The following is an 18,108-nucleotide window of genomic DNA, read 5'->3' as shown; positions in this document are numbered from 1 at the left end:
TCAGGACACATTGTTTGCATTCTGTTGTGGGTAGGGTTATTCAAACACTTGTAGCTTTTGTCTTTGTGGGATCTGTCATAATGCCATGTGGCTGTGGCTGCTATATTACATGTAGCCTATTTTAATATGGTTCCTGACTTCTCTCTTAACAATATGACAGCCAGTACAGATAGTCTGCTTGGTATTCATTTCATGAGGGCACTAGATGGTGAGGAACTTGGCAGATGCCTTCTGCGTATTGCTTGTTTCAATCTAAAAAGTGTATGATACTTTCATATGTCACTTTAGACATTAAAGACATGTTACTTCTCTTGTAGTTTTTGATTAGTGTAGTGCTGCTTAAAAGCAATACTTGCATTAGAACATGTACCTGTGTCCCCTCAAGTTATAAACTGGACCTTCCCCCTAGAATGTGTTTTGTTGGCCATAGCTCACTTTCTTAGGGGAAAGTCTCAAGGGTGCTTTAAACCTCTACTTGGCAAAAAAAATGTCCCATAAGAAATCGGGTTCTGATCAAAGAAAAGCTGCTCATTTGAATAAAATTTCTGTTCTTTACCAAAATATTGGTGTCTGTTTGAATGTAATTCTCCTGCTTCCACAGTTTTAAGCCTGGTTCAGACAGACCTCTGAACCGGCAGTCTGGCGTCTCGTTCGACATGATTTTTCTGCAAGTGTTGCTTAGGGCTGCACTTCCCAGCATGCAACTATTTCATCCCTGCAGAAGGGGCACGTAAACGTGGCGGTAAATAATCTGGAAAGCAACAAGTTGCCTCCAGGATCAGCGAAGCACTGAGCAGACCACGGGGAAAATTAGAATTGAAACCCGGCGGTTGCGCAAACGACGGTAATTGGCGGTAAGCGATAGTCCGTTCGTTTGACTGGACAGCGTTTAAGCGACAAGTTCCGCTGTTGTTTCTGGGTCTTTCACCCTATTCCTCCCCCCCCCCCCTTCTCTCACCGTCCAACCGCTCCTTCCAGAACCAATTCCTGGTACAAACCCCCCCTTTGTACTTGGCAAAATTAAATTACAGTATTCTGATTCCACATAGACTTACTGTACAGGGCAGCTCTGACCACTTGAAGCATGTATAGCTATATGTATGGCTTCACCCCAGCTACCATAGTCCTGGGAGTATGAAAAATGTAGACCTCTATTTGCACCGTGTGAACTGCTTATGCTAGACCCAGCTTTCTTCTCCCTTCATTCCCCCCCCCCCCCCAATTCTGACCTCCTTTCTCCAGTGATTCTTCTTGGAGGATTTCTCATTTAGTAAAATTCATATTTATTACCCATTTCTCCATGTCTGGTAATGTTTGATTGGCGGGCCATGATAACGTGATCATGTTTTACAACTGCTTCCTGTGCAATGTACAACCAGCTATTCAAAGACTTACAAATCATTAAATCAGTTCAGTCACCTGTTTTCCAAAAAATCTTCTGCAGTAGAAGCTCTCCTAGCATTATAGATCTACTGAACAACCAGATTGATGCGTATGTTAGTGAACGAAAGACCGGCTCTAGCTACTGTTTGAGTCCAAATTTTACCCGTAGAAAGTGTGATCATTCCACGTGCCTCTGTGGGCGTGTACAGACATACAGTGAATGAGGTGGGCGTGTACAGACATACAGTGAATGAGGTGGGCGTGTACAGACATACAGTGAATGAGGTGGGCGTGTACAGACATACAGTGAATGAGGTGGGCGTGTACAGACATACAGTGAATGAGGTGGGCGTGTACAGACATACAGTGAATGAGGTGGGCGTGTACAGACATAGTGAATGAGGTGGGCGTGTACAGACATACAGTGAATGAGGTGGGCGTGTACAGACATACAGTGAATGAGGTGGGCGTGTACAGACATACAGTGAATGAGGTGGGCGTGTACAGACATACAGTGAATGAGGTGGGCGTGTACAGACATACAGTGAATGAGGTGGGCGTGTACAGACATACAGTGAATGAGGTGGGCGTGTACAGACATACAGTGAATGAGGTGGGCGTGTACAGACATACAGTGAATGAGGTGGGCGTGTACAGACATACAGTGAATGAGGTGGGCGTGTACAGACATACAGTGCATGAGGTGGGCGTGTACAGACATACAGTGCATGAGGTGGGCGTGTACAGACATACAGTGCATGAGGTGGGCGTGTACAGACATACAGTGCATGAGGTGGGCGTGTACAGACATACAGTGCATGAGGTGGGCGTGTACAGACATACAGTGCATGAGGTGGGCGTGTACAGACATACAGTGCATGAGGTGGGCGTGTACAGACATACAGTGCATGAGGTGGGCGTGTACAGACATACAGTGCATGAGGTGGGCGTGTACAGACATACAGTGCATGAGGTGGGCGTGTACAGACATACAGTGCATGAGGTGGGCGTGTACAGACATACAGTGCATGAGGTGGGTATGCACAGACATACAGTGCATGAGGTGGGTATGCACAGACATACAGTGCGTGAGGTGGATATGCACAGACACGCAGTGCGTGAGGTGGGCGTGCACAGACACGCAGTGCGTGAGGTGGGCGTGCACAGACACGCAGTGAATGACTGCTTTGGAGAGAACTTGCAACTGGAGATGTTAACATGAAGGAATAGATTTGGCTGAATGGATGGTTTAATGGCAGAAATGTTTATGGTTTATGTACTTATTGAAATAATAGGCTAGCTGTTAGCAGGTGAGCACCACAAATGTAAACCACATTACTAAAATAAATCCGTTTGATATGATACTGTATATAAAAAATCCTGGAATAATTTCCATTTCAACCAGTCAAATTCCTTGTTTCTTATGAGTACTAAAGAAATCCACTTCAGGATTACCGATGTCCTTTTTCTTTGCGCTCATAAATCAGCCCCTGACAGGCAGTACATGGTAGGAATAGAGCCACTTGCTGCATTTTTGTGTTTGATCCTGGCTGTAAAGCAACTGCTGTGTGTTTTTGTACATCTACACTGGGATTGCCATAGTCCACATTAGCTCACTAGTTCTAGATGTAGGTTTGTGCACTGAAGGGAACTGAGCCTCTATTTGTTTTATGACTCACATTAAGATATTAAGTAAACTGCAGGATTAAGTAAAATATATTTTACAAAAAGAAAATACATTTACAACACGTACGTTTAATGATTTCTTTTAAACATGAATTATTCTCTGTCTCCTTAAAGCTAATTTCAGTCAGAACCTTGTATTAGTTTTGGATGCATTAGGATTGCCATGGATGAGGTTTTTGTCTGTGGGTTTAGGGTAGCAAGTATCTTTGGCCACCCTACCTTCTGCTAACTGGTACAAAGACCAGTGATGGTCAACTGAACAGATTTAGAAGGTCTCGGGAGTGGACAAATTATACACCAGCAGGAAGCATTCACTACTGTCTGTAGCAGATTGGCCCCATTAGGCTCGGTGAGTCGTCAAGTGTTTCTGGTGGAGTTACAGTTCAGTTACAGTTAGTTCATAGTCATGATAAATGCCAGATGTGTGTGCTAAATGGATAGATGCATGTGGCTAAGCATTGTGTGCTGCCACAGATCAAATGTGAAAGGAACCATTTAAGGTGGACCTGAACTCAGAACTTCCTCTCTGCTCTCTTTTATTACAGCTTTGGTTGCATTAAGACTTTATTCACCAGTGTTCATTGTTTTTTAGATGCAAAACATGGTGGCAACGGGAAGAAGGAAGGTTTGTCCGGCAGCTCTTTCTTTACCTGGTTCATGGTGATTGCCCTCCTGGGAGTATGGACATCCGTAGCTGTGGTGTGGTTTGACCTTGTAGACTATGAAGAAGTTCTAGGTAAGAAGCTTCATTGAATTGACTTATCTCTCTTGCTGTAAATTATTTATTATTATTTTTATTTATTAGATTTATATGGCGCCAACATATTACGCAGCGCTGTACAATAAATAGGGTTACAGACAATAACAGGGGTGACAGAACAATATTGTATTTATGCTTGAAAAAAATATCTGTTTTCCCTTTTGATGTTGCATGTATATAAGCTGTCTGTACCACCAGTTTGCAAACTAACAGGATATAAGCCAGACGAAGGCTGCAAGGCCGAAAGCTTGCTTATTTTATTCATTTTTAGTTAGCCAATAAATGGTATCATCCTGATTTAAAACTTCTTGCTAGAACAATATAGGTAATAGACAATAGATACAACAATGCAGGTAATAGAAAAAAGATACACAACACAATGCAGACAGTAGTACAATGCCAGATCATAAACTGGAGTGGTAGTGGTAAAAATTACAAGTTCCAAATTCTGGGTAAAGTGCACACAGTCAAGTATGATGCACAAGGGGAGAGGGCCCTGCCAAAGGCTTACAATCTAGATGCAAGATTATTTAAACCTGTGGCTACATGAGTAATTAAAAGTAAACCTGTAACAGAAAAAAAAAGAGGGGGGTTACTTACTAACCTCAGGAGGGGGGAGCCTCTGGATCCTAATGAGACTGCTCTCCTCTCCCTCAGAGGGCCAGATCCAGTGCTGGCAGCCCGGAGGAGAAGCCGACCACAATTACATCAGCACAGGAGCAGTGGCTGCTCTCCGCTCGGGCTCCAGCAGAAATAGCCAGTCTGATTGGGTCCGAGCGGACCCGATTGTGCTCAGCTACTGTCTCCAAAGCCTGAGCAGAGCGGCGCCATTGCACAGGCCAACAAGCGCCCCTCTGCTGGGTCCCAGCCTATGGATCCTAAAAAGGCTTCCCCCTCCCGAGGTAATTATCCCCCAGAGGCTCTTTTTTACCGTTGCAGGTTTACTTTAATTTCTTAAACATCTTTTCTCAAAATTTCCAAAAAGCAATGTTTTCATGTACTGTATATGATCTAGTATAACCATTAAAAACATTTTATGAAAGTTTAGGCAACTTCTGTCCCTTGCCAGTTTCACAAGAGGGTACCCAGATAGCTCATGGTAACCCAGAACCACTAGGAAGGTATAAGGGGCTCAAAGAGACCAAAAGGCCCTCTTAATAAAGCTACTTATAGTCATCCTCCCCATCTTGAAGCCCCACACTGCTCTATAGCAGCGCGAAACAGCTGTAAGACTGACGGCAGACGTTCCTGTTCTGCCATCTTGTGGTGAAAGTAAAACACCTTGCCCAATTAAAACTATCTAAGGTCACATCGGTGCCCATGGCTGTTTCTTTTGACAAGCGACCAGTCCAAAACCTGTTGGGCGAGGTTTAGAGCTGTAAGGTTAACTGTAAGTGACAGGCAAGTAGGGAGAAAACCATATGAAGTGCATTTTATTCTGAGACAAATGTACATCTTGTATGCATGTGTAGTCTTTTAAAGTTCATGCACAAGTTATATTAATTTTGTTAACAATGTGATCTTGCAATATTGATGCCAAGGTGGAAATGGATAACATGGCTCAAATTATAACCCTTATAAACCTGTATTTCTGCAAAGTAGCCTTGTGTAATTCTTGCAACGGTCCATATTGTGTATTGCAGCCTTACAGGATGTGTAGCAGGTTTATCAAAAGCAGTTCAAAGAAATTTGGAGCAAAATTGAAGCACTCCAGGTGCAAAAGTAGAATAATCCCTCAGTGACCAATCAGAACGCTTAACCACCTGGGCGGTATGGACGAGCTCAGCTCGTCCATCACCGCCGGAGGCTGCCGCTCAGGCCCTGCTGGGCCGATTTGCGCCAAATAAAGAGCAGCACACGCAGCCGGCACTTTGCCAGCCGCGTGTGCTGCCCGATCGCCGCCGCTCTGCGGCGATTCGCCGCGAGCAGCGGCGAAAGAGGGTCCCCCTAGCCGCCTGAGCCCTGCGCAGCCGGAACAAAAAGTTCCGGCCAGCGCTAAGGGCTGGATCGGAGGCGTCTGACGTCAGGACGTCGGCTGACGTCCATGACGTCACTCCGCTCGTCGCTATGGCGACGGTGTAAGCAAAACAAGGAAGGCCGCTCATTGCGGCCTTCCTTGTTTATTCTGGGCGCCGGAGGCGATCGGAAGAACGCCTCCGGAGCGCCCTCTAGTGGGCTTTCATGCAGCCAACTTTCAGTTGGCTGCATGAAATAGTTTTTTTTTAATTTAAAAAAAAACCCTCCCGCAGCCTCCCTGGCGATCTTATCAGAACGCCAGGGTGGTTAATCTGAGCATCTTCTCAGCATTTGTACCACATTTGCTCTAGTTTTTCTTTTACTGATTTTAATGAATCTCTCTATAATCTCACTGAGCTCTTTGTTAGCAACTTATACTTCACAGGGTCTACCTTTGCTCTCAAAGCAGCTGGAGTTCCTTATGTCATGGCTTCACCAAGATGATGATGATGTTGGAAATATTGCTGTGATAGTCTAGTAGTTCATGTTGACATACATCATGGAATATTCTGCTGCTTCCTTTGCTGCTTATTCATACTACATATCTCCCCTGTGGTACTTAATCCTGAACTACCACCAGACTGGCTGATGACTCAAGTTAGATTGATCCCATGGATTCATGCTATTGATACCAAATTATAACCCTACTACCTATGTTCCTCAGGAAAATCAGATTGTTTTTACAGTCTTCAGTCTTCCAGTTTTAGATGAACTTGTGCCCATTGCACTGTATTATGCTTGGCTAGCAGAAACTTGTGTTATACATGCTTAGATACTTTTCTACTTAAACACTGACACTGAAGCGAAGAAAAAAAAATATGATATAATGAATTGGTTGTGTAGTGTGGATAATTAATAGAGCATTAGTAGCAAAGAAAATAGGCACACTTTTTTATAGCATTGCATCATTCTCTAATAGCAGAGCAAGCTAATTACCTATTGAACTTTTCTCTGCAGAAAAAACAAAATACAGTGGCAGGCACTTGAGATAATAAGTTTCAGAAGACAGAGCTCTCTGCTACTTTGAAAGTCAGAGCGTTCAGTGAAGCTCTTTTGCATAGATAACTGGAGTTTAACTCTTCCTGTACTGGAAAAAATATTACTCATATCACTGCTGCTAATGTTTATTTCTTAGCTGTACTGCACATCTAAAGCATTATATCAGAAGTATATTTTCACTTCAAATTCCCTCTAACACGTCTTTAAAGCATTGTTATGCGAGTTGAGCTACGTTCACCTTTCTTTAACTGAAATGATCATTCCTGATCTCACTTGGAAATGTAATGTTAGATACACACGATGAGATTTTCTGTCAGATCGATTATTTCCAACACGTCCAATCTGATTTTTTCCATAGAGGTGAACGGTAAATCGATTGGGAAATCAGATTGGACCTATCTGCGATAATCAATATGACAGTAAATCTGACAGAACATAAAGAGTGCACAGGTGTTTTCTTGACATCACTGCCCTCCTTTAGTGATACTGTGGGGGCAGATTGCTGTCCTCCACCCGCTATTGTTCTCGCTGAACTACAAAACAAGGTTCCCCAGCTGGACTCCCCTTCTCCATAGAACAGAACGCGCTGATCTGTTCGTGGTGAAAAATCCCACTAAGGTTGCCACAGGAATGTTTCGATGTTACAATTATTCCTCAGAAAATAGAACTGGGTAAGTGATCTGGAACACCTAAATGTTAAAGCAGATCTCCAGCCTAAAAAAAAATCCAGCAGGCTTCCTGTAATAAGAAGGTTATAGTTACCTGCGCTTTCTTCTCCCTTGAAGCTGTCCTGAAGACCCCGCATCACCAGACTTCTGGCACATGGCCCCGCCTCCCCTCCCTCTCTGGAGAAAAGCGCCAAGCTATTTACTGCAGTAAACATCTAGGCGGTTTTCTCCGGGGAGAGGAGGGATGTTTGGTAGATTATTTAGATAGTTAACGCATGGGGTTTATTTGTTTGAAGTATTTATGTGGTCGGTGATTGATCGACTTCAGACAGTTCACGTTAAGCCTTTTGGCTGTAGAAGGGCTTCAGCGGGTTAAACCCTCTTGGTCTTGGGTTCCCTGCTGTAGCTTGTGTGTCTGGTCTCACGCAAAGGTCATAGAGACTCGCTTAAATTACCACTCATTTATACAGCTTATGAAGAACACATCACTCGGTTTTATAATGCCCATAGCAGCTGGCAGAGCAAATCAGGAGATCTCCGCACCAGTAAAGTCCATTCAGCATGCCAGCAACCACGCATAACTGAAATGCCAAATTCAGGTGGAAGATGACCTTTTGACTTCACTATAACCTTTTCAATCTATGTATAAAACTGCAGCCAGCGTAGACGATAATAAAATCTATTTCTATATTTTTGTCACACATGCAGCCAAGGCAAAGGATTTCCGTTATAACTTGTCAGAGGTTCTTCAAGGTAGGATTCCATAGTGAAAGTTCTGACGTGTGCTCCTCTCGTTTTGTTCCAGCTCCTCCTGGTGTTTGTGCGGTTTCTTATTCCTGCAATTATTCTTTTTATGTTTCATTTTTCATGCTCTGCCCTCACTAAGTAACCGTGTTCTCATTTTCCACACTTCATCTAACAAACTTTAGAGTTTGGTATGGGGACTTTTTACTTTCATCTTGATTTTCTTGATTTTTTTTTTTCTTTTAAATACAATTACCGGTATGTATTTTCTTTTTATGTTCTGTATTATATGCTTACGTTTGTGGCAATGACTTCTTGGTTTTACTGATTATTTTGTGACTGATGTGTTACGGATTTATTAAAATTTTGTCTTTTTAATGAAAACTTATTCAGCAATCTATGTTGCAAGTCTAAATTATTTCAAAAGTTCCTGGCTGGTTGGAGCCTTGTAGCTCCTTTCTGATATGAGTGGGAGTGGCTTCCCCAGCACAGAGCAGATTACCTGACTAAGCCCACCAGCTCTCTGCTGAGCGATATTAAAGCCTGGAACACCCGTATAATTTTGAATGGTCAATCGTTGCCCAGTTTATTTGTTTTTCCACCCCCATGTTGTATGAGAGCTTACCTACACAAACTGTATAATCTGTTAGCCCCTCGTACAACATGGAGGTACTAAAATAGGCCAATCAAATTTGGATGTGTGTACCAGGTTTTGTGACCAGAACTGCAATATCACAGCTCTGCAGTTTCACCAAAGTCAGTTACTATTACAGCCTTTAACACCAACACCATACCCTCTTCAGTGTCTTAAAAAAGTGGGGCAAAAATGTGCCCATCCTGCTTTAAGAGACCACCTTTCACTGCTATACAGTATTAATGGTTTATTCAAACACTGGGCAGGATGTCTAAAGGGTTTAATGCTTTATAACAAAGTTCCCGAACTCTATCCTTAAAGAGAACCTGTACTGAGTAAAAATATTTAAAGCACATGAGGTAACTTCAAATGAGCATTACATAGTTACCTTGCCATCAGTTCCTCTCAGAAGCTCACCATTTTCTTCTGACAATAATCCTTTCCAGTTCTGACAATATTTTGTCAGATCTGAAATATATCAGTTGCTGTCAGTAAAATATCAGTTGCTGTCAGTTATAGCTGAGAGGAAAACTGATGTACCAGGTAATGTCCATGTTTCCCTATGGCTCAAGTGGGCTGACCAGAAAGCTGTTATGGGTAATGTCCATTTTCAAAATGGAGGATGGAAAATCCCCTTGATCACAGTGAACAAACAGGACGCGGGACAGGAGAGAGACACTGAGGAGTAGACTACATGGAAGGTAAGTATGACTTGTATATGCTTATTTTGACTTTTAATTTTCAGTTCAGGTTTTCTTTAAGGCCCACCAACAGTGCATGTTTTGCAGAAAACCACAAACCTACACATGTGGGGTAATTAGTGTGTTAGCAGAGGTGATTAAAGCGGATCCGAGATGAAAAACTAACTATAACAAGTAACTTGTCTATACATCTTATCTAAAGTCTACATAGTTTACTCAGCAATTCTATCTGCAAACAGCTTCAACAGTTTATGATTATTTATTTATACAATGAGAGCGACCATGTTCTGTTTGCCACATTACACATAGGCAAGCTGATCTGTATCTCCCACTCCCCTCTCCTACTCCCTCCTTCCCTCTGCCCCTGAAATCTCTGGCTAGTAACCTCCTCATCCTCCTGTCCAGACTGAGCTCCCATAAGCCCTTGCTACTAAGGCTGAGAGTGCCAAGGCTCTCTCAAGAAGCTGTGGGCATGGCTTGTTTAGTTTATAGGGAATTAGAGTATTAAAACAAAACAAAAAAAGTATTTGGCTTGAGGAATGCCATATAAACTATATGAAAGGAACACAATTATGCAATGAGTAAAAAGTTTATCTCGGATCACCTTAACCACTTTTGTGGATTTCCACAAAACATGCACTGTTGGTGGGCCTTGAGGACAGGTTTGGGGAACACTGCTTTATAAGACCAGATCAGCTGCCCTTTGCATATAGGAAAAGGCTAGCTGGTTCCTTCTCTCTTGACTAATTTGTGGGTGATAGTTGGCTCTGGGTATTAAAATTGCACTGTTGTCACTTAGGGAAATAGAGCTAGAGCACCTAGCCATCCTGGTATATTGTATATATTTATTGGAAAAATAAGATGCAGTACACAAAACTAGCTGAATCACATATGTATGTTGTTTTTCAACCTTTGTTAAAGTGCACCTTAAAGGGGAACTGAAGAGAGAGGTATATGGAGGCTGTCATGTTTATTTCCTTTTAGACAATACCAGTTGCCTGGCAGCCCTGCTGATCCTCTGCCTCTAATACTATTAGCCATAGCCCCTGAACAAGCATGCAGCAGACCAGGTGTTTCAGTGGTTCAGACTTATAAGTCAGATCTGACAAGACTAGCTGCATGCTTGTTTCTGGTGTTATTCAGATAGTACTGCAGAGAAATAGACCAGCAGGGCTGCCAGGCAACTGGTATTGATTAAAAGGAAATAACCATGACAGCCTCCATATACCTCTCTCTTCAGTTCCCCTTTAACTGAGAGGGATATGAATGTTTCCTTTTAAAAAATACCAGGTGCTTGGCAGTTCTGCTGGTCTTTGGCTGCAGTAGTGTCTGAATCGCACACCTGAAATGAGCATGCAGCTAATCCAGTCTGACTTCAGTCAGAGCACCTGATCTGCTTGCTTGTTGAGGGGCTGTGGCTAAAAGTATTAGACACGGGATCAGCAGGAGAGTCAGGAAACTGGTATTATTTTAAAAGGAAAAATCAATATCTTTTTCTGCTTAGGATCCCTTTAATCAGCCCCATAGTGAATGCTCTTCGTAAAGAACATAGGACTACACAGCTCAGTGAATGATGAGACTCCCAGGAAAAATGAAAGTAAACTTACCCTTTCAGGATTCATCAAGAGTTTATTTATTTATTTATTTTTTTAACTTACATGGGTGTGCCTGATGTATTGGAGCAGAAGGGCAATTTTGAACCTAGCTCTGCTTTAATTGCTCAGTCTTTGTAAACCTAGCATGTTACAAGGAGATGCAGAAATGCAGATTGGAAAAAGTTAAGCAAGTCCTAAGTGACAAAATAATACAAAAGCAGTCTGTGTATAGGTAGACAGCAGATGAGCTGAAATGATGGCTGCCTTTAAGATGCAAACAACATTAAGCCAGTATAGAATTGTTAGCATTGTACAGTAATAACCTAGTGTGTAGGCAGGTTCCTCAAACAGGAGGCTATCCTACACAGGAAGGGCTTTCACTTGCAGCAGCTGGCATAGTTGCCCTCTTTAGAGACCATTTCTGTGGCACTCAGTCACCCGCTGCAGGAGGTGTTTGGTACATGTAGCCCCATTGCAGCTGGATAGCCACTTCACTTGCTGGATGACAACTCCTCAGATGGCTCCTGGTCATTAGATGACCTCTCATCAGACCACTAGAGGCCTCTGTTTGGCCTCTAGTGTTTGACTCGTGATGCACATTTCCACGGGAATGAAGAGGCCGGAAGTACCGCCAAGGGGTGGAGAGAAGACACTGGAGGAAGCGCCAGCAGACAGGTGAGTAGCTCCGCTGCTGCATCTGTCTTCCCACAACTGACTGCTACTAGCAACGTGCTCCCGACCTGCTGCGAATCAAGCAGAATCTTTTGGCCGAATCAATCAATTTCTGTCAAAAATCGATCAGGCATGGTTTTTGGCATTGATTTCGATCAGATTTGAAAAAAAAATTGATTGAATCAGCTGCATATGAACGGAAAAAATAATTGACTAGTGTATGGCCACCTTTTTTAGAGGCAGCACCTTTTACTAAGCACATGTTTCAGCATTCGTGTGCATAGATTACCTACAGGGTCACTTTAAGGTATCATTGTTGTTTGCAACTTAATCCTTCTTTCTTAAAGGCATAACAGTACAGCACACATTGTGTTTGATATTCAATTCAGAGTGTGAAATCCTTCTGTACTATATAAGAAAGCAACAGCAGGTTAAATGATAAAGCGGTTTCTCGGATTTCACCTGGTCTGCAGCTTTGTTCTCCCCACACCTGAGATCCCTGGTCCACCCACCTGCTGTGATGTGGGAGGTAAATCGCTGCAAGGTAGCTCTCTCCGCTGTGGATGATTGATGTTGGAAACACACAAGCTTCTATTTCGCTTCATATTTTTTATTTTCAGGATGGTCCAGATCCCTGGCTGTAATGCTTATTACAGGGTTGTTATATGCCAAACAAACTCTTTATATCAAGAATATTAATCAAACCCATGAAGGCTAATCTGCTCAATCATCATTATTATTATTATTATTATTATTATTATTTCTATTATAATGATTTACAATTTCCTGCCTGTAGTTTGCAAAAGAGAAATCTGAATTATTATAAGGTACTTTTACCTTGAAAAAAAAATCAGGTATCTGCAGCGGTGAGCTGCTTTCTCCAGTTTGCACCAGTGCTGCAGCAAAGACTCCAAGCAGTAGAAGCTCAGGGTGCCTAGACAAATCACTGGTCCAGAAGATGGGTAGACTGGGCAGTGTTCGACCTCGAAATTGCAGCATTCATAAAAAGGAAAATCAGAGAGCAGGACTTAGAGCATACCTTACTCCGAGGAAAAAGCTACCGAAGGTACTAACAAATGTATATTCATGTTGGATTCACACACTCCTGTGCATTGTCCATTCCTCTTCTCATTTACCCTGGTCCCTGTAATCACTCCTTGAAATATCTGTCTTTAAAGAGTAACTGTCAGGCTGCAAAAGCTAATTTAAACCTCTATTCTCCTCTGTTAAACAGTTTAGAAGGAAGCCAAAAAGGCAATACTGCAGTTAAAAATCTCTCTTACTTTAGATGTTTGCTGACAGCAAGGCTCCGTATTCCCAGGCTCCTATGGAGGACGCAAGCCGAATAACAGATACTGCAAAGCATTCTGGGGCCCTCCCCTGGCTGCTAGTGAGGCTCAAGTTTCAACAGCATGTAACAGTCTAGCTCACAGCACTAATAAATCTCGGGCAGAGTACACTGCAGGAGTCCGCTATTGTTCCTAGCCACATGGCTAATTAATATTCACTGCACAGTAGTGTTATTCATTACCAGCGTTTTTGAGAGTGGAATCATCAGGAAGCAGGCAGGACATGACGACACATTTGGCTTCATAGAAGACAGACAAACATGGAACCTGCCATGAGCTGTCAGGAGCATCATTCTCTGCAAATACTATATAAAAATTATGTGAAGTACAAACGTGGACAGTGAAATGCATATGTAATGTAAGTACAGCCAATCTTTAGCTACTGATATGTGTTTATTTTCTCTGAGACCTTATACCTAACAGCTCCTCTTTAAGCAGGAATAGGCAGGCTTGTTGTGATGTACCCTCCTATCACCCTCCCATTCCTTCCTGTTAAGGTGAGCGAATGAGATGGGAAAGTGGAGGTTGATAGAGGGAACATCACAGCTAGAGTGCCTCTTCCTGTCTGACTTTTGGCTAAATTCAAATTTTCAAAGTTTTGAGGGAGTGATTATGGAGACCAGGAGGAACGATAAGAGGAAAGGATGATGCACAGAGGTATGTGGATCCAGCCTGAACATGCATCTGTGCTTACCTTGGGTAGCTTTTTTCCTAAGGTCAGGTATCCTTTAAAGTGAACCGAAATTAAAAATACAAGATTTAAGAAATAAAATCTATATCTAATTATAATAATAAATATCAGCCTTTTTTCAACTGCATGATGACAAATATAAAATAGTTTACATTTATTGATGGAACCCCTCCCTTCCTTTCATATTGCCGGGACAGAATCCGGCAGACTGGTGGGGTAGGTGGTGTCCGGCAAAGGAGGAATTGCTAATGGCTGCCATCTGTATAACCCTAGTTATGAAAAGAGAAGGGTGAAAAGCATGCACTGAAATGCTCATAGGCTTGAAGGAGTGTTTATTTATCTTTGTATGTGTCAGAGTGGTGCAACTAAATGTTTTGAATTTAAAAAATGTTTGGTTTGGGTCCACTTTAAGCTGTTCTTTTAAGCTTGAAAATCCCTTTTATGAAAGACAAGTGTTTGCGGTGTCGTCCCTCAATGCATTGAGAACCTAAGGTGTACAGAATGATGTCCCAGAACAAAACCTGGATTGATCAATCAATGCCAGCATGAAAGTCAGTAAATGAGCTGATTTCTCTAATTTATTTTTATTTTCTCCACCAGGAAAACTTGGCGCTTATGATGCTGATGGAGATGGGGATTTTGATATTGAAGATGCCAAAGTGTTACTAGGCAAGTACAATTGTTTTTGCTTTTTATTTTTTATTTCCTTTTGTGCAGATCGATTTGCAAAGACATAATCCTGCAACCAGTTTACCATAAAGATTGACTAGTACGCTGTTTGCTCATGTCATTAAACTACACCTCTTGCCTTGTTAAATGCATTTGGGCCTGAAGGTCTTCTTGATCAATACCGATACTATTATTGTTATTGCAGTGTATGTTTTTATTGCAAAATGAATTTGCCTGGAATGCATTGTTATCCACGTACGTTTGCTGCGCATGAGGCTGCTTGTGCGTTTTCAGTCTAAATATTGTTTCTCAAATGAAGCATTCTTTGCTGTCAATGTATGATCTGTCACAAGTGTGTTGCTTGCCATTTTTTTCCCAAGCGTATTATGTCATTGTAACAAATGTGCATGGTAGGTTTGCATGCATGTTCATGTTGTTGTCATCATTTTGTCAGCATTTGTCATTGGCAGTTTTATCTTCCTGGGCAGATTTATAAAGCCCATACATGGTACAATTTTTCACTAAATGCGATCTTTCAGTGCAATTTGATCGTAAGTAATCTGAAAGGACTTATTAAATGTTTACATTTACTAAACGATTCTTTCTTCAAATTCGATCATACTTTCCAACTTTTGGATCGATCTTATCCTATAAAGCAGTCGACCAAGGAATCGTTCACTTTAGTTTGCCTTCATAAATGGCAAATGTTCTATACAATTCGTTTGAAAGATCGCATTCGGTGAAAATTTGTTCTGTTAATGGGCACCTTAATGATTTGAATAAGCAGAGAAAAGGAAACAGTTTATTGCTAGATATTTTTAACAATAGGCTCTGCTTCCTGTGTTGATCTGAGGTGTAGAAAACCTACCGAACGAGTCTGTTTTTTACGCAAGTGGGAACCAAGCCTGGCATCCTTCTGATTCGTTTTAGTTTCAGTAGTGTCTGAATCACACACCTGAAACAAACATGTGATTAATCCAGTCAGGCTTCAGTCAGAGCTCCTGATCTGCATATGCTTGTTCAGGGTCTATGGCTGAAAGTATTACACAGGATCAGCAGGGCAGCCAGGCTATGTGCATTGTTAAAAAGGAAATCCATATGTCGGCCTCCATATCCCTCTCACTTTAGGTTTTAAAGGACATCTATTGCAAAAAATGTTATTTTTGTTATATATATACTATTACTGTCATTGTTGAATTCTCAGATGGTATTTTGCTTTGTGATTTATGTGCCTTTTTTACTCTGTAAAATCTTTGTCAGTTTTTGTTTGTAAAACCTCAGTACTATGGAAATAGGGCTGTGACTTCAGTGATTATTATTATGTTTAATGTAAAAACTGTAGAGGATTTGTAATGAGTAAACACAACCGCATCCATGCATGAGTAAAATGCATTAGCACTTATACATTTGCGGCAGAAAAATCAAACCTACAATTTGACAGGAGTTTATTGGACTTTCCCACCATGACTGCTGCAGATCAGTGACTTCAGTTTGCTGAGTCAGTAAATCTAGGCAAAGCCAGTGCGGTCCAGTACAGGAGCTTTGGACCTTGGAGTCAGAAGATGCTGGGTCAGTAGATCCCTCAGTCGTCACAGAGAGGATGGTGCCTAAGGTCAAGCAAAAATATTTTAAAGAGAGGACCGAAGACCTTCATATCAATACAGAAAGGATGTCCAGCTAGGCCTTCCCACACTACAAGTCATGCCCTGCTTCACCAGTGCAGCGGACGAGATGCAATCATGGGTGTGGATCTGCAATTGGATTTTTACGCAGTGTGATAGGACCTGCTGGAGCTGCACAGACCTGCTTTAGGGCCCGTGTCCACTAGAAGTGATGCGGCTACATAGCCCCATCGCACCGCGGATGTCCTAATCCCAATGCTCGGCAATGGAACAGTTTCCATTGCGTGCAATGTGTGCGGAGTGGTCCAGAGCATGGCCACATCCGCCCGCTGTCCCCTCCATTCACTTCCGCATCGGGCGATGCAGCTAGGTAGCCGCATTTGCATCACTTGTCAGTGGAAACGGGCCCTCATAGTGATGATCTTACTGACACAAGGCTAATCCTGCTTAGTATCCAGCTGAAATGTGAACAAATTTATTTTCTCTAATCCTTTAAAAAGTTTAGATGAATTTGTCCAACATTACCACTGGGTATATGAGGATCTGTCTTATTTTGATAACTCCCGCCTTCCCCCTGATACCTAGCCTTCGTTTCTCTGTAAGCAGCAGAATATGAAAGCATATTTATTTCCTTTTAAACCGTGCCACTTGCTTGGCTGCTCTGCTGATCTTTTGGCCTGGCATGAGGCCAGTGTGATTAAAATGTAGTTAGAGCATCTGATCTGCAAACTCATTTTAGGTTTGTGTAGGACCACTACAGTGAAAAAGTAAGAAGTTAGTCTGACAGAAACGTCAGGTTTTGGACTAGTCCATCTCCTCATAGGGGATTCTAAGGGTTTTCTTTGTTTTCAAAAAGCATTTCCTAAACTGCATTTTAACAGCAAAATTAGTAAGATGCGAGCCTTCCTATTTACTTGCACACCTCCCCTAACCCTTGCTAATTGACCCCTAAAGCTTCATACACAAATACAAGTTTTGTTGCCTGCAGAGATCTGATCTTGATCTCATAATTGACCGTTTGAGGGCTGTACAAACTTTCTGTTGGCCTAGAGGCTAGCAACATATCTTGTCATGGAGTGATCATACGATGTTATGGTCTTGATCAGCTTATTGGTTCCTCTCCCTTCCAATATCGCCTATACGCTGATGACACCTAAATCGGCTTCTGAATTGACTACTCTAAGGCTTTATTCACATCTGAAATCATTGAAGCCAGCAATATTATTATTATTATTATTTTTTTTTGCGCCTTTTTTCCCCCCTCCTGGCGCAAAATGCCTTAGGTGTGAACAAACCCTAACTGCTCGTGTTCCTGACTGTCCCAATGCCATCTCCTCCATGTCCTCATTTTTTTTTTTTTAATTCAACATGGACAAGACCAAAATAGCCCAATTTGACCAATAGACCACCCCACAATTCAACGCCCCATTTCTGACATCATAATCTCTCATTCAAACCACACATTGACAAACTATCCTCCTCTTGTTGTCTCCACCTAAAAACATCTGCAGTGTCTGTCTGCTCTTTTATCACACAGGACACTACCAAAATTCTTGTGGGTGCCCTGATTAAAGTGAACCTCCAGACTAAAAATTGACTCAGCAGCACTGGAAAGGCTCGGTGTCCCTTTAACAGTTTCACAGCATCAGAACTTTGTTTCTCTTATACAAGCCTCATTTTTAGCTGCACAGAAAAAAACTGCCCGGGCATTTTCCCCTAATGCTGTGCAAAGCATGATGGGATTTCTGATGATGTTGTTCTCGTTGTGCTGTTTTGATGCAATTTTTTTTTTTACATTTTTAATTTGACATTTGAAGCCTAGCACATTCAGCTGGGAGGGGTGATCAGGACACAGGACAGCTGGAACTGTGTCTCCTGCTCCCTGTCACCTCCTTTCAACCAAAAAGATGGCTGCCCCC

At 42.1% G+C, this 18,108-nt stretch overlaps 1 protein-coding gene across 4 annotated transcripts in view; it reads left to right on the top strand.

Moving 5' to 3' along the window:
- ASPH (aspartate beta-hydroxylase) overlaps positions 1-18,108 on the top strand; it is a 259,231-nt gene that overhangs the window by 58,318 nt on the left and 182,805 nt on the right. For 3 of the 4 annotated variants that reach the window (XM_068237435.1, XM_068237433.1, XM_068237434.1), the window contains exons 2-4: positions 3,662-3,805; positions 8,221-8,265; positions 14,499-14,567. In XM_068237435.1, the coding sequence (XP_068093536.1) occupies positions 3,662-3,805; positions 8,221-8,265; positions 14,499-14,567 (258 nt within the window). The remainder of the gene's footprint in view (positions 1-3,661; positions 3,806-8,220; positions 8,266-14,498; positions 14,568-18,108) is intronic. The other variant, XM_068237436.1, reaches the window with a different exon arrangement.

Source organism: Hyperolius riggenbachi, chromosome 5 (assembly GCF_040937935.1).
Source record: "Hyperolius riggenbachi isolate aHypRig1 chromosome 5, aHypRig1.pri, whole genome shotgun sequence".
NCBI lineage: Eukaryota > Metazoa > Chordata > Amphibia > Anura > Hyperoliidae > Hyperolius > Hyperolius riggenbachi.
This window is presented reverse-complemented; position numbering and strand designations above follow the sequence as displayed.